The sequence below is a fragment of the Octopus bimaculoides genome, chromosome 29 (assembly GCF_046866305.1).
Source record: "Octopus bimaculoides isolate indiv1 chromosome 29, ASM4686630v1, whole genome shotgun sequence".
NCBI classification, from domain to species: domain Eukaryota; kingdom Metazoa; phylum Mollusca; class Cephalopoda; order Octopoda; family Octopodidae; genus Octopus; species Octopus bimaculoides.
The window spans coordinates 5,845,129-5,858,462 of record NC_142956.1 but is presented as its reverse complement, the minus strand read 5'-3'; the positions used below and the strand labels follow the sequence as shown (position 1 = coordinate 5,858,462).

General features: G+C 35.9%; 1 protein-coding gene across 2 annotated transcripts in view; it reads left to right on the top strand.

The window, feature by feature from the left end:
- Positions 1-13,334, top strand: part of LOC106869292 (uncharacterized) — a 247,362-nt gene that overhangs the window by 227,024 nt on the left and 7,004 nt on the right. The window contains exons 64-67 of one of the 2 annotated variants that reach the window (XR_016238965.1): positions 1,801-1,929; positions 3,018-3,167; positions 3,420-3,541; positions 7,604-7,728. Coding sequence is in view for 1 of the 2 variants with exons in the window: in XM_089345317.1 (XP_089201443.1) it covers positions 1,801-1,929; positions 3,018-3,167; positions 3,420-3,541; positions 7,604-7,724 (522 nt within the window). In the remaining variant the exon portion in view is untranslated. The remainder of the gene's footprint in view (positions 1-1,800; positions 1,930-3,017; positions 3,168-3,419; positions 3,542-7,603; positions 7,729-13,334) is intronic. The other variant, XM_089345317.1, reaches the window with a different exon arrangement.

Below are 13,334 nucleotides of genomic sequence, written 5' to 3'. Positions count from 1 at the left end.
CAGATATTAGATATTTATTCAAGGGTCAGCATGCAGTTCTAGAAATTAACCTACTCAACATTATAAACGTCAGAAATGGCAGCCAAAAAATAAACGAAAGTTTTTTTTTCTTTTGGGGTTGAATTCCGCCATAGAAATTCATGTAGATAAGATGAAAATAAGGTAATCTTCAAGTTTAGGGAGGTAAAAAAAGTAAATAAAAATATTCCGGTCTTCCACGAGGCATTTTCGATCTCTCAGTTAACTTCAATCAAATGACGTGTGTGATTTATTTTTATTTACTTTTTTTTATCCCGAAACTTGACGACTACCCCCTAACCGCGACCCTAAAATCCTAACCCTAACACCCTAGAGGTAGCTTCTCACAGATATAGAAATCTCCATCGTTGGAAGGTAGATAACATAAAGATATTCGCAATTTTAATTTCAGAAGAAATCTTGTCATTTTTGACTGATCCGCTTACAAATTTGTAAGTGGATTACTAACATCCGAATTAGCTGACTGAATACTTTATAATCAGGGTCTTGAACAGTTCCAACTATCAAATTCCTCTGACAATTGTTTTTGTGAGCAAGAGACTATGGTAAAAATCAATTGCACAATGTGCTATGCAGTGAGAAAACACGTCATTTGCCGAGAGCTGTACCGGCAACCATTATGTTGACAATTGCAATATGAAACAAATTATTCATTCCTTAGAGTGAGTGCAACACTCAGGTGTGATCTCATGTAATATATTCTAATATATATTGTATTACGTTGTTGCACTGAATAAGATAACGATGTCTAAGTACAACAACACTAGAGCTTCAATTCGTGCTTTAACAATGTACGGGGTGGTTTCAAAAGCTTTCAGGACTAGTTACCTTTAATAGAGAAAGATTATGCAATTACAAAAGTGTTAACATCCTCTCCTTCGAAATATTCACCCTGCACAGCAATACAAGGGTCGCAGCGTTGCTGACACTTATGGAATCCTGACTGGTATTTGTTTTCCGTAACCGAGTCGAGGACCTTCTGCTACTTGCTCTAGATCTTAACAACGGTGTTAAAACGGCGACGTTTCAGCTACACTTTCATCTTTGGGAAGAGGTGGCAGTTCGCAGGTGCTGAATCTGGCGAACTGGGCGAGTGTAGGAGCCATACCATGTTGGTTTTAGCAAGTAACTTAGAAGGGAGGAGAGCTCGGTGACAGGGTGCACTGTCGTCATGAACAATTCAATTATTCACGCTCCACAAATCCAGTCACTTTCACCGAAAGTCCTCTTCCAAACACTTCAAAACGTCGAAGTAGAACTTTCGATTGACGGTCAGTCACTAGATGATGAATTTGCGATTCAGTTTCACATTTCAAGGGGTTAACGCTCGTGGAAGGTTTTTCAGAGCGCTCATCGTCTTACAGGAAGGTTCTGCTGCTTTTGAAGCGCACATGACACTCGAAACACTGCATATGACCCGTTGCCTCGTCCCCGTGAACTTGCCAAATTAAGCTCAATGTCTCTGTAAAAGACGTCGCAAGTTTAATGCATGTTAGTTCTTTCTTTCTGTCCACGACAAAATCGCAAACTAAGGCAAATGCATAATCACAAAAACAAAAATGTCACAACTAGCGGAAAAAACATAGCAATGTCACTCAGCACCGTAAATCATGAAGGTCGTAACTCGCCCTCACTGCGCACGCAACCGTGTGCTGCCATCTGTTGGTGCACTACACAACGAGTCCTAGAATGTTTTGATACCATCACATATTAAACACTTCTCTTGAATACATTAGTTTATTTAATGACTTCTATTTTCAGGTAAAACAAAATTCCAGTACCAAAGTAAATACTACAGTTATCAGTAATATCATTGCTGCAACTATTCATAACACTCCAATAATGGACCTTGATGAACCAGTTACCATATCGGTCAACTTAAAAGAACAGGTAACAGCTATGTGTTCATTATCACCTTTGTTGTTGTTAATATTTCATTTCAAAGCCATATCTCATTCCTCTCGAAAGAAACACGGTGCTAGTAGCAGCGGTAGCAACCGCAGCAGCAACCGCAGCAGTAGCAGTAGCATCAGCAGCAGCAGCAGAAGTAGTAGTAGTAGTAGTAGTTGTAGTAGTAGTAGCAGCAGCAGCAGCAGTAGTAGTAGTAGTAGTAGTAGTAGTAATAGTAGTAGTAGTAGTAGTGACTGTTGTACTTTTTCTTCTAGCTGTAACTCTGTTGAGCGTTATAACTTGTATGATTATAATGTAAACGTTGTGTGACGATGGAGGTATTCCTTATTCCAAGATATGCTTCAAGTCGCTTGTGTTCTATTTTCTGATCACCACCATAATACTTTTATATGTCTCCGTTTTAACTTCATTGGTTGCGTCGGTGTAAAGGTGGTGAGCTAGCAGAATCGTTAGCACGCCGGGCGAAATGCTTAGCGGTATATCGTCTGTCTTTATGTTCTGGGTTCAAATTCCGCCGAGGTCGACTTTGCCTTTCATCTCTTCGGATCGATAAATTAAGTACCAGTTGCGTACTGAGGTCGATCTAATCGACTGCCCACACTCCCCCCAAATGTCGGGCCTTGTGCCAAGAGTAGAAATGATTGTGTCGGTGTATTTTAAGTGTGAATTATTTTGAAGTTTCAATTATTTTGAAGTTTCAATTACTGCTGTGGTTTATTTTCATTCCCTCCCTGACCCAGTAAACCTATCATGAAACACATCTCAACCATTAATATCTCATCAACTTATATATCATTAAATATTTCTACAACTACACCATTCAATGTATTCTTCCATTTTTATGGCGATGGGTGCAACTTATGAGAATATGCATACATTTATAAACGAGACGAAATGGTCAATTAAACTATGCCACAACCAGTAATGTTGGATTCAAAGCGCCAATAGCGGTCAAATGATGTTGGCCATTATCTACTTTGTTTTGTCAATAAAATTAGCAAAAATCCATTACATATCTTTTAATTACAAATTAATTTGTATAAATTACCAAAATTTAATTGTTTCAGAATCCCGCCAATCCACAGTGTGTTTATTGGGATGAATCTCCTGGACAGGTTCCCCATTGGTCAACAAAAGGCTGTAATACATCCGTGTATGTACCTGGAGAGAAAATGATTTGTTCCTGTAACCATCTGACAAGTTTTGCCATATTAATGGTTAGTAAGATTATGACAACTTGCTAATTATCTGTAATTTGGCTGCTTACGTCTATGCATTAATAATTTCAACACCCACTCATCTAACATGCAATGTAAGATGGTCCGCTGATATATTGTCTCTAATGCAGTTTACTGTAGTCCTCAACTTCTACATCAACATTTTATAAACTCATAATTTATATGATTATTGACCGACACAGGAACGAATGGGAAGAGGAGTTAATACGTTGTTGTTTGCTTCTGTTTCAGGAAATCTACGGGATGCCGCTAAAGGGAAACATTAGCCACCTCTTATATATAACATCTTACATTGGCTGCGGAATAGCATTAGCCTGTCTCATACTCACAGTGATATTTTATGTTTGTTCCAAGTAAGAACTTCAGTTTCTATTTTCTTTCATAAACTGCTTAAATACAGAAAGGCAATATCCATCAGTTTGCAGAATCCTTACAGATTCGTGAGATCGATGTGGTTGATGTCTGCGGGTAACGCAATGGATGAGAAGAAAATTCCAGAATGCTGTCAGACTTATGAGTGAAGAAATATTTCAGGGCAAATTTGTGTCCCACAGTAAGGATGATAAAAGAGAAAGAGATGAGGGACAAGAAGCGCTATCTCGTGCTTGAGTAGAGTCAGCTTATAGCTTGTTTATTCAGAAAAGTATCAACCAATATAGTTATTAGGCCGTCAAGTATGAAATTTGTAGTAAGGTATACGGTAAATTTTGACAGCTGCTCATTTTGCGCCATGATTATATTTTGACTATCTTTATGTTTTGTTAGTAAGCGGACACATCTATTTCTTTATTCTAACTCATTTTGCGCTTTATAAACTATTTATAAATAGGTTTTTGCTACGTTTGTTTAGACGGGGATAAGTAAAAAATTCGTAGTTTTGAAATGCGAGTTCTTTCTTGGAAATACAGCAGGACAGACAGCTCGGAATATTAATGGAGCATTTCATTCTAATGTTATTACACAGCAGACAGTATCAAATTGGTTTGCAGTATCAAATTGGTTTGCAAAATCTCGTTCTGGTAACTTTGATCTCACAAAGTTACCAGAACTTTCTGAGGTCAAAGTCGACCAGAAACAAAGGTAGATAATGACGAATTGAAAGCCACCGTCGAGTCAGATCCATCTCAGAGTGCCGTGCCCTTGAATTATAATTGTTGTTTGGTGTTAGCAAATTTTACAAACCGTCTTATGCAAGTTCCTTCATTGAGGCACTCTTCTCCATAAGCTAAGTGAATATTTCCAGTCACTTCAGCTGCAGAGTTCCCTTTTTAAAACTCATGCTCCTTAGAAACTCCCATGTTTGAAGAGCTCTAATTAGTGAGACCTCAATTACATTATGCAACATGTAATGTATGTGTGAATTAGCTTCCAAGAAGACACTCTATATGCAAATTCGTATATTCTCTAACTTTTACTAGTAGATGGTTTATAAGCTGCGTCTCGCTTCAGAGTTAATAAGGATACTCAGCCGCAGATGAAACCCCAACATGGAATTGTAACTAATCCAGCTAGTCTTTGTACATTGTACATAACGACTATATAATTACAATTATCTAATGAATACAGTGTTGATTGAAACACAGATAATGTACATAGCGTTATTATACATATCGTTGGTGTTAATTCAGCAACAACGAATATTACATATATGCATTTGTGAGCAACATACCATTCTACGTTCAACGTATCATCACATGTTCCTTAACTACATGGAATTACTATTATAACCAGTGAAACTTCCCCTATGAGTGTAAGAGGTACGAAACAGAGTTTTATATCTCATTCAGGTCATTATACACATATTTTGCACTATATCCACACACAAATTATACTTATATATATATATATATATATATATATATATATATATATATATATATATATTATATATATATATATATATATATATATATATATATATATATATATATATATATATATATATATATATATATATATATATATATATATATATATATATAACAAATTAGAAAATGGAGGATAATATGCTGAACCCAACTACTTGCAGACGGTGTATCCCGTTGAATTCATTAATTTAAATTATAGCAAAAGTGACAAAAAAAAAAAAGAAAGAAAGAACCAAAGCACATGTGTCTATGGCAGACTATGTTATTTTGCCAACCTGGTTTAAATATAGAAGTACAAAGTACATAAGGAATTAGAGGATGAACAGAAGTTTAATCTTACAGCTGTTTCGGCCTAGTTTTAGCAAGCTCCATTCTATCCGAATATTCTTTTCCGGAGTGATTATCGGATGACATTTTGAAATGGGGTTACATGCCCGAACCGCTAGGCCTCTTCAGAGATTCACAAAGGGTTTCATACAAATGCAAGAGGTAAAAACATAGGTGTGGTAGAGACCAGAAGAAAAACAACAGCAAAAATAAGATAGAAATAAAAAAAAATAGAATTAAAATCAAAATCAAAATAAAAATAAGGGTACAGCAGGAAATAATAATAATAATAATAATAATAATAATAATAATAATAATAATAATAATAATAATAATAATAATAAAGAATACATAAATGAAAAATGAAGGTATAGCATGTGGGACATGCAAAAATATAAAAAAGATATTTTCCTTCAAACTATTAATAATCGGGATGTTGGTCCTAATTAAGAAAAATATTTCATTTATGCATAATAAGCATTTCCTATTTTTGTTATTATATGCAGGTGCGGATGCTAATATTTTCCAGTGCAGGTTAAAGTTGATGCCCTTATCCTTTAGTTCCCATATGTAGCTACTTAATCCGGTAGAATTCCTTCTGTTCCCGTTCCTAAACGTGTAGTAGTGGTAATTAAATCTTGGTTTCATACTATTTTTAGTCGCACCCACGTATGCCCTGTTTTCATACTTTGTGTTTACCACACATTGGTATACCACTTCCCTTCTCATGCAGCTATTTCCGAACACGCAGCTTTCCTTTACTCTACAATTGCAAGTTCTACCTAGGTGCCCATAGTTAGTGTGATTAGTGCTAGGATTTGTTATGCTACTGCCATTTATTGCGTTTCCATTTAATCCCAGGGCCCTGTTATTCCCATTACTATTGTTGTTAGCAGTGTTAGGATTCTTACCTCCGCTATATCTAATCCTTCTATTGCTACTTGTGATATTCATATCATTATCATTACCGCTCCTATCATCTGTGTTGATGTCAATGTTTCCAGTGTGGGTATTAGTATCCACATTGTTATTTTCCTGATTATCCGTCCTATGGCTAACACAGTTGTCATATAAGGTTGTGTTGTCTATGCCATTTTCCTACTTGTATAGAAGCACACGGACCCACACATATATATATGCATTGGAGTGTCTATAGCTACCTATTTATAATGTCTGTAGGCTCTTTGTGTGCCTTGTATTTTTAAGGGTTTTTTGACATATATCTTTTTTATATTTTTGCATGTCCCACATGCTATACCTTCATTTTTCATTTATGTATTCTTTATTATTTTTTTTTTTTCCTGCTGTACCCTTATTTTTATTTTTATTTTGATTTTAATTCTATTTTTCGTTTTTATTTCTATCTTATTTTTGCTGTTGTTTTTCTTCTGGTCTCTACCACACCTCTGTTTTTACCTCTTGCTCTACATTTATATGAAACCCTTTGTGAATCTCTGAAGAGGCCTAGCGGTTCGGGCATGTAACCCCATTTCAAAATGTCATCCGATAATCACTCCGGAAAGGAATATTCGGATAGAATGCGGCTTGCTAAAACTAGGCCGAAACAGCTGTAAGATTAAACTTCTGTTCATCCTCTAATTCCTTATGTACTTTGTACTTCTATATGTAAACCAGGTTGGCAAAATAACATAGTCTGCCATAGACACCTGTTCTTTGGTTCTTTCTCTCTTTTTCTTTTTTTTTTGTCACTTTTGCTATGATTTAAATTAATGAATTCAACGTGATACACCGTCTGCAAGTAGTTGGGTTCAGCATATTATCCTCCATTTTCTAATTGTTACACAAATTTTGGGTAAAACCTCCACTTTTACCCGCTCCCATTGATTGCACCTAGTATAGCACTAGTGTAGCAATAATTGGGTACCCTCCCAGCAGTATACTGGATATATACTATCCCTTAGTGGGTTGAACCCCCAACCCCTAACTCGCTCACGTTATATATATATATATATATATATATACACACACACACACACATACACATTTATATATGTATATATATATATATATATATATATATATATATATATATATATATATATATATATATATATATATATATATATATAAAACATTATTTCTATTCAAATAATCATCACCTATTCACATAGTTGTCGTTATCATTTATGTACCGAAATTATTTCTTCAGCTAGACTTCATTGAAATAATTATATTTTATTTCTTTTCCTATTATTTCAGAAATCTAAGGAAATTAATGGCTTCAAAGATTTTAATAAACCTGTGCATTTCTTTGGCTATCACTAATATTATCTTTCTTGTTGGGATGCAGCCTTATGCCTCAGAAATAACTGCTTGTAAGGTAGGTGAGTTTTAGCCAGTACAAATTTTTACTGTACATATTTTTAGCCAATACAAATATTTATATGGAACACTACGGACGATCTTAAATAGATTTTATCCAGTAACAGCTCAGGCTGCAGCACTATTCAAATGCTTCGAACGTCATTAACCCTTTGTGGGCTGGAAGGGATGGAATTACACAAAAAGCCATTTGGCTTCCCTTTCATTTTTGCGCATTTCCACACTATCCATAAAGTAATATTTGTTTAATCTTGTATATATGTGTGGGTGCATAGTTTTATAAACTATACATATAGCACTAAATATAAAACAGAGCTAAAATAATAAAAGAAAAAGTATATGGATTCATAGACGTACAAATACGAAAGCAAATGTCTTAGAGTTCATCAGAATATCTGAAAAAAGAACAGAGAAATAATGTCAGAGAAGGCCAATGGTGACCAGTTAGACTCCAATGGCCATATTGTATGCTATAACATCCATATGACTGCCAATTTTTAATTCAAAATGTATACGTGCATACATAAACTATCAACAATAAAAGTCATGAGATATAAAAATCATGTAAATAAAAAATATGCAAATGTTACATAACTTTTAAAATTTACTGAGGTCGCAATGGACTCCACCGGTCCACGAAAGGTTAAATACTTCTTTTAATTTTGGCGTTATTCGTCCTTGCATTCTTTCATTTCATCAATGCTTTATTTTCAGATGATGACGACAAATTTTATAGTCAGAAATACCAAATAATGAAAAATCAATTTTTAATTCGTCAAACTGTATTTTGTATAAGATTTTCTATAATTCCTGTCACCTTTATATTAAACATCCAGTCCACTTCATTTATCTTTGTTAGCTTTCTGTTTAACATTGTCTGAATTTTATTGCACCTGTTTGATCCTTTTCTATCTAATAGAGCTCTTATGGTTACTGTATTGAAAGTGTTTTGCGTAGGATGTGTGCAGTGCCCAGTAGTGCAATTTTCTGTATGTTATATTTATTTGTAAGTCCTGGTGTCTTTGGCAACCATATTTGGTCTATTTGCCTTAATTTCTCTATCTGTGTGTATTGGCATATCCCAGAGTATGGTTGCTTTCTCGTTTTCTGTGACCTTTTCTGGCGTGTGTTTATACCATATTTTTTCTGTTGTTATTCCATAGTGTTGGCATAGCTTCCAGTGTATATAGGTCCCAGCTCTGTCGTGTCTGTGAATATATTCCTTCTTAGCCAGGACTGGGCAGCCAGAGATAATATGATTTATTGTTTCTTGTCGATCTCCACATATTCTACAGTTACTTGTTATGTTTCTTTTCATTATAATATTATTATTATTATTATCACCATTATTATTATTATTATTATTATTATTATTATTATTTTATGTTTGACTTTTGTTTTGCATTTGTACAAGTTGGATCCAAGTCTCACCCAGAGACCTCAAGAGACAACAAGTTAGAAGTTCATGTAGGTGTTATGCCTAGGGTACCATATATTTGGATTTGTACAGTTTTGTTGAAGTGAATGTTTAAGAAACCATAAGAAAATTATGTTTGCTTTAAAATTTGAGATCACATAGACAGTATTTTACGTAGGATATGGGCAGTTCCCATGAGCACTATCTTTTGGACTTCAGCCATTTTGGGGTTTCCTGGTATCTGAGCTAGGTAGTAATCAGCCCGTTTCGCTGTCATTCCCAGGGCACCTATGACAATAGGTATTGTTTTCGTCTTCAGATTCCACATTTTGCTAATTTCTATTTCAAGATCTTTATATTTGCTCAGTTTTTGGTAGGTCTTGACAGATACGTTTATATCAATTGGGACAGTCATATCAATGAGGAGGCATGATTTTTGTCTGAAGTCTTTCAGTATGATGTCTGGCCTATTTGCGTCTATCTTTCTGTCAGTTTGAATGGTGAAGTTCCAGAGGAGTGCAATGTGATCATTTTCAAGTACTGGGGGTGGTTTGTGTTCCCACCAGTTTTTATCATGGGGCAAGTCCAGGTTTTTGCATATTACCCAGTGAATATATTGTGCAGCTCTATCATGCCTGTTGAGATACTCTGTAGGCGCAAGCAGACTGCACATGGAGACAACATGATCGATGGTCTCATTTTGTTGTTGGCATATACGACATAATGGGGAGCTGCCGTTCTTTAATATGTTGGCCTGGTAGTTCTTTGTAGGTAGGCATTGATCTTGGGCTGCTATGATAAACCCCTCTGTTTCTGATTTCAATCCAGAGGCCATTAACCATTGGTGGGTAAGGGCTTTGTCAATATCTGCATTATTCGCTCTCTTTGGGTATTTGCCATTGAGAGGTTTTCCATGCCATTTTTCAGTCATAATAGCTAAGGCAGCAATTTTAGCACGGGTTTTCAAGCGCTTAGCTTTTTCTGTAGGTGTTTCTAGTTCGTCTAATTCTTGAATTTGTTGCAATTGGAATTCACTTAGATATTCCTTTGCCTGTTTTGTTACTGAGTAAGATGCTTTCTTGCTTTCATATTTTAAGACAAGTTTTAGCATCCAGTCCTCAGAGTTTTTCATATAGGTGTCTAGGCCAATTGTGGCTACCTTCATTGATAATGCCAGCTGTAGTAGTCCTCGACCTCCCTCTTTTCTTGGCAGATAAAGACGTTCTATATCTGCCTTAGGGTGGTGCATTCTATGCATTGTCAACAGTTTTCGTATTTTTCTGTCAACATTACATATTTCAGTAATTGACCAGTTAACGATGTTGAAACTGTAAGTCACGACTGGTATGGCTAGAGCATTGATCGCTTCGATCCTGTTTCTCGCGTTCAGCTCTGTCTTCAGTATTGCTCTCACCCTGCGATAACATTCTCTTCTGATCCTTTCCCTCATCACTGAGTGCTTGATATTGTCCCCTTCAATTACCCCTAGGTATTTGTAGCTCTCCGCTGGTTCTAACTCTTTTATGACATTTTGCTGGTCAAGGTTCACATTAGATGTATTTGTCATTTTTCCTTTGATAAAGATAGCTTTTGCACATTTATCAAGGCCAAATTGCATCCTGATGTCATCACTGAATTGTTTAACAATCGCTAGTAGGCCTTTGAGTTGTTGGTCATTTTTTGCAAAGAGCTTTAAATCATCCATGTAAATGAGATGATTTATATTTTTATCAAATATTTTATAACCATACTGTGCATCATTGAGCAATTTTGAGAGCGGTATTAGGGCTAGACAGAAGAGGAGTGGTGATAGTGAGTCACCCTGGAAAATGCCACATGAAATTCTTACATCTCCAGCATTTAGAGATTCATTGTCATTGTTCAACATCAGTGTGGTTCTCCATGATCTCATACTTACAGATAAAAAGTTTCGCAGAGTAGGAGCTATTTTATACATGTCCAGACATTTCCTAATCCAGCTATGTGGTAGGCTATCAAAGGCCTTTTTATAGTCTATCCAGGCTATTGACAAGTTTTTGTGTCGCTTGTGACAATCTTCTAAGATCATCTTATTGATGAGTAGCTGATCTTTACAACCATAAGATCCACGTTTACATCCCTTTTGCTCATTAGGGAATATGCTACTTTCTATTAAAAAACTATAGGTGTACTCGGTTAGGACAGATGTTAGCGTCTTATACATTGTTGTTAAGCAGGTTATGGGGCGATAATTTTTTGGTTCGTTTGTTTCCTCATTTTTTGGAAGCAGGAATGTTAAACCATTAATTAGCCAAGAGGGCATCAAACTAGGATTTTGCAAAACATCGTTGTAAAGTTTTGTTAGCAGTTCATGGCTTTCTGGGAAGGCATTCAACCAGAAGTTAGGAATTTTATCCTTTCCTGGAGACTTCCATTTGCTTGACCTTCTGAGAGCAGATCTTATATCTTCTACCCTGACCCCCTCCCACTTTTGCTCCTCTAAGGAGTCTAGGTCTGTAGCTATTCTATCAATCCAAGGGGCCTTTTCATTGTGTGTTTTATCTTCTGCCCAGATTTTATTCCAAAATTCTTGCACTTCTTCTTTTGATGGGACAGACTTTATTGTTACTGGTGTTTTCCCTATCTTCCTGTAGAAATTTTTGGGGTTATTTTTGAACATGTTATTATCTCGGAAGAATTTAACACGCTTTTCATACCTTGCTATGCGGGCAGCTTTAGCACATACCTTTTGCTTGATGGTTTCTATGGTGGCATCAATGTCAACTATGGTTTTCATGTTATATTTTTTCTTTAGTTTTTGGGTCTTTGTAGGTTTGATACTCTTGTCAAATTTAAGGTTTTTCAAACATTCTATGTCAGATCTAAGCAGCTTAATTTGGTGTTGAATGCGTTCTTGCCAAGAAGGCTTTTTGTGGGAGTGTTGTCTTTTTCTAATCTTTTCACCACATAGAATCGTTGAGATTCTTGCGGATGCATAGTACAGGTGGTTGAGATCTGTAATATCAACATCATTAGCTGAAATTATATCCTTAAGTGCAAGGCGGATTTTACCAATTATTTTCAGGTTTTGGTTAGAATTGCGAATTTTGGGGAGAGTGTCGCGTTCATTCATACTAGTTTCTTTAATTTTCAGCCATTCAATCATGATTTGATTTTTTAGATCATGTAGTTCTGTTGCGTCGATTTCTGTATGACTTCCTTCATCTATTTGATTTTCACCTGCCTTAGTGTTTATGGTTGGTTCAGAGAGTATTTTATTTTGCCTATCAGTTACCTTAACTCTTTCAATTATTACTGTATTTTCATCAGCCTTGGGCTGGTTTATAATTATTTCCTCTGTAGTATCTTCTTTAGCTGCAGTTTCATTCTTTTTATCATTTACTGCTTGCTTAATTTGGTCAATCTCTACTTCAGTTAGTAATTTTTTTTTTATAATGTTTCTTCTGACGTTGGCAAGTTTATTACTGTCTATGTAGGGTCTTACTGCAAGGTGTTTCTGTCTCCAGTTTAGGTAGGTTTGTACAGTATTAGATTTATCTGTAGGGAAATATATGGCACGGTAGAAGGCTCTAAGAACTTCTTTATTATCTTCCCTAGACCATTTTTCATTCTTTTTCTTTTGGTTATTTGATGACGAGCATGGATGGCCATCTGTTGGAATATTCCGGTTGTGGGGTACTTCCAGCTCCTGTGTGTCGGGAAGATTTGAACCAGTAGCAGATTTCTCGTCTCGGATCTGGTTCATTATCCGAGTAAGTGGTCCTTTATAATCCGGTCTATGACCATTGCGGTTTATATTTTGTTTTATTAACAGTGAGGCATAACAAGCTTCGACGTTGACGCTAGGGGACGGATCTGTCTGTTTAGGGTAAGTTTTTTGAGACAACACCGTCTCCGAGCTTTCGTGACGTAGCTTCTTAAGGCTAGCAGATCTATTTCGAGTGAGTGGCCCTTTGTGATTCGGTCGATAACCACTCTGGTTTGTGATCTGCCTTGTTATCATTGAGGCATGACGAGCTTTGGCGTTGACATTCGGGGACGGATTTGTCTGTTTAGGGTCAGTTTTTTGAGACAACACCGTCACCGAGTTCTCAGCATGTAAACATTGCTCGTAGCGTAGTTTTTTAAGGCTAGCAGATCGGTATTCATCTGTATTTTTTTTGTTGATAGATTTATCTCCAGGCATAGTGT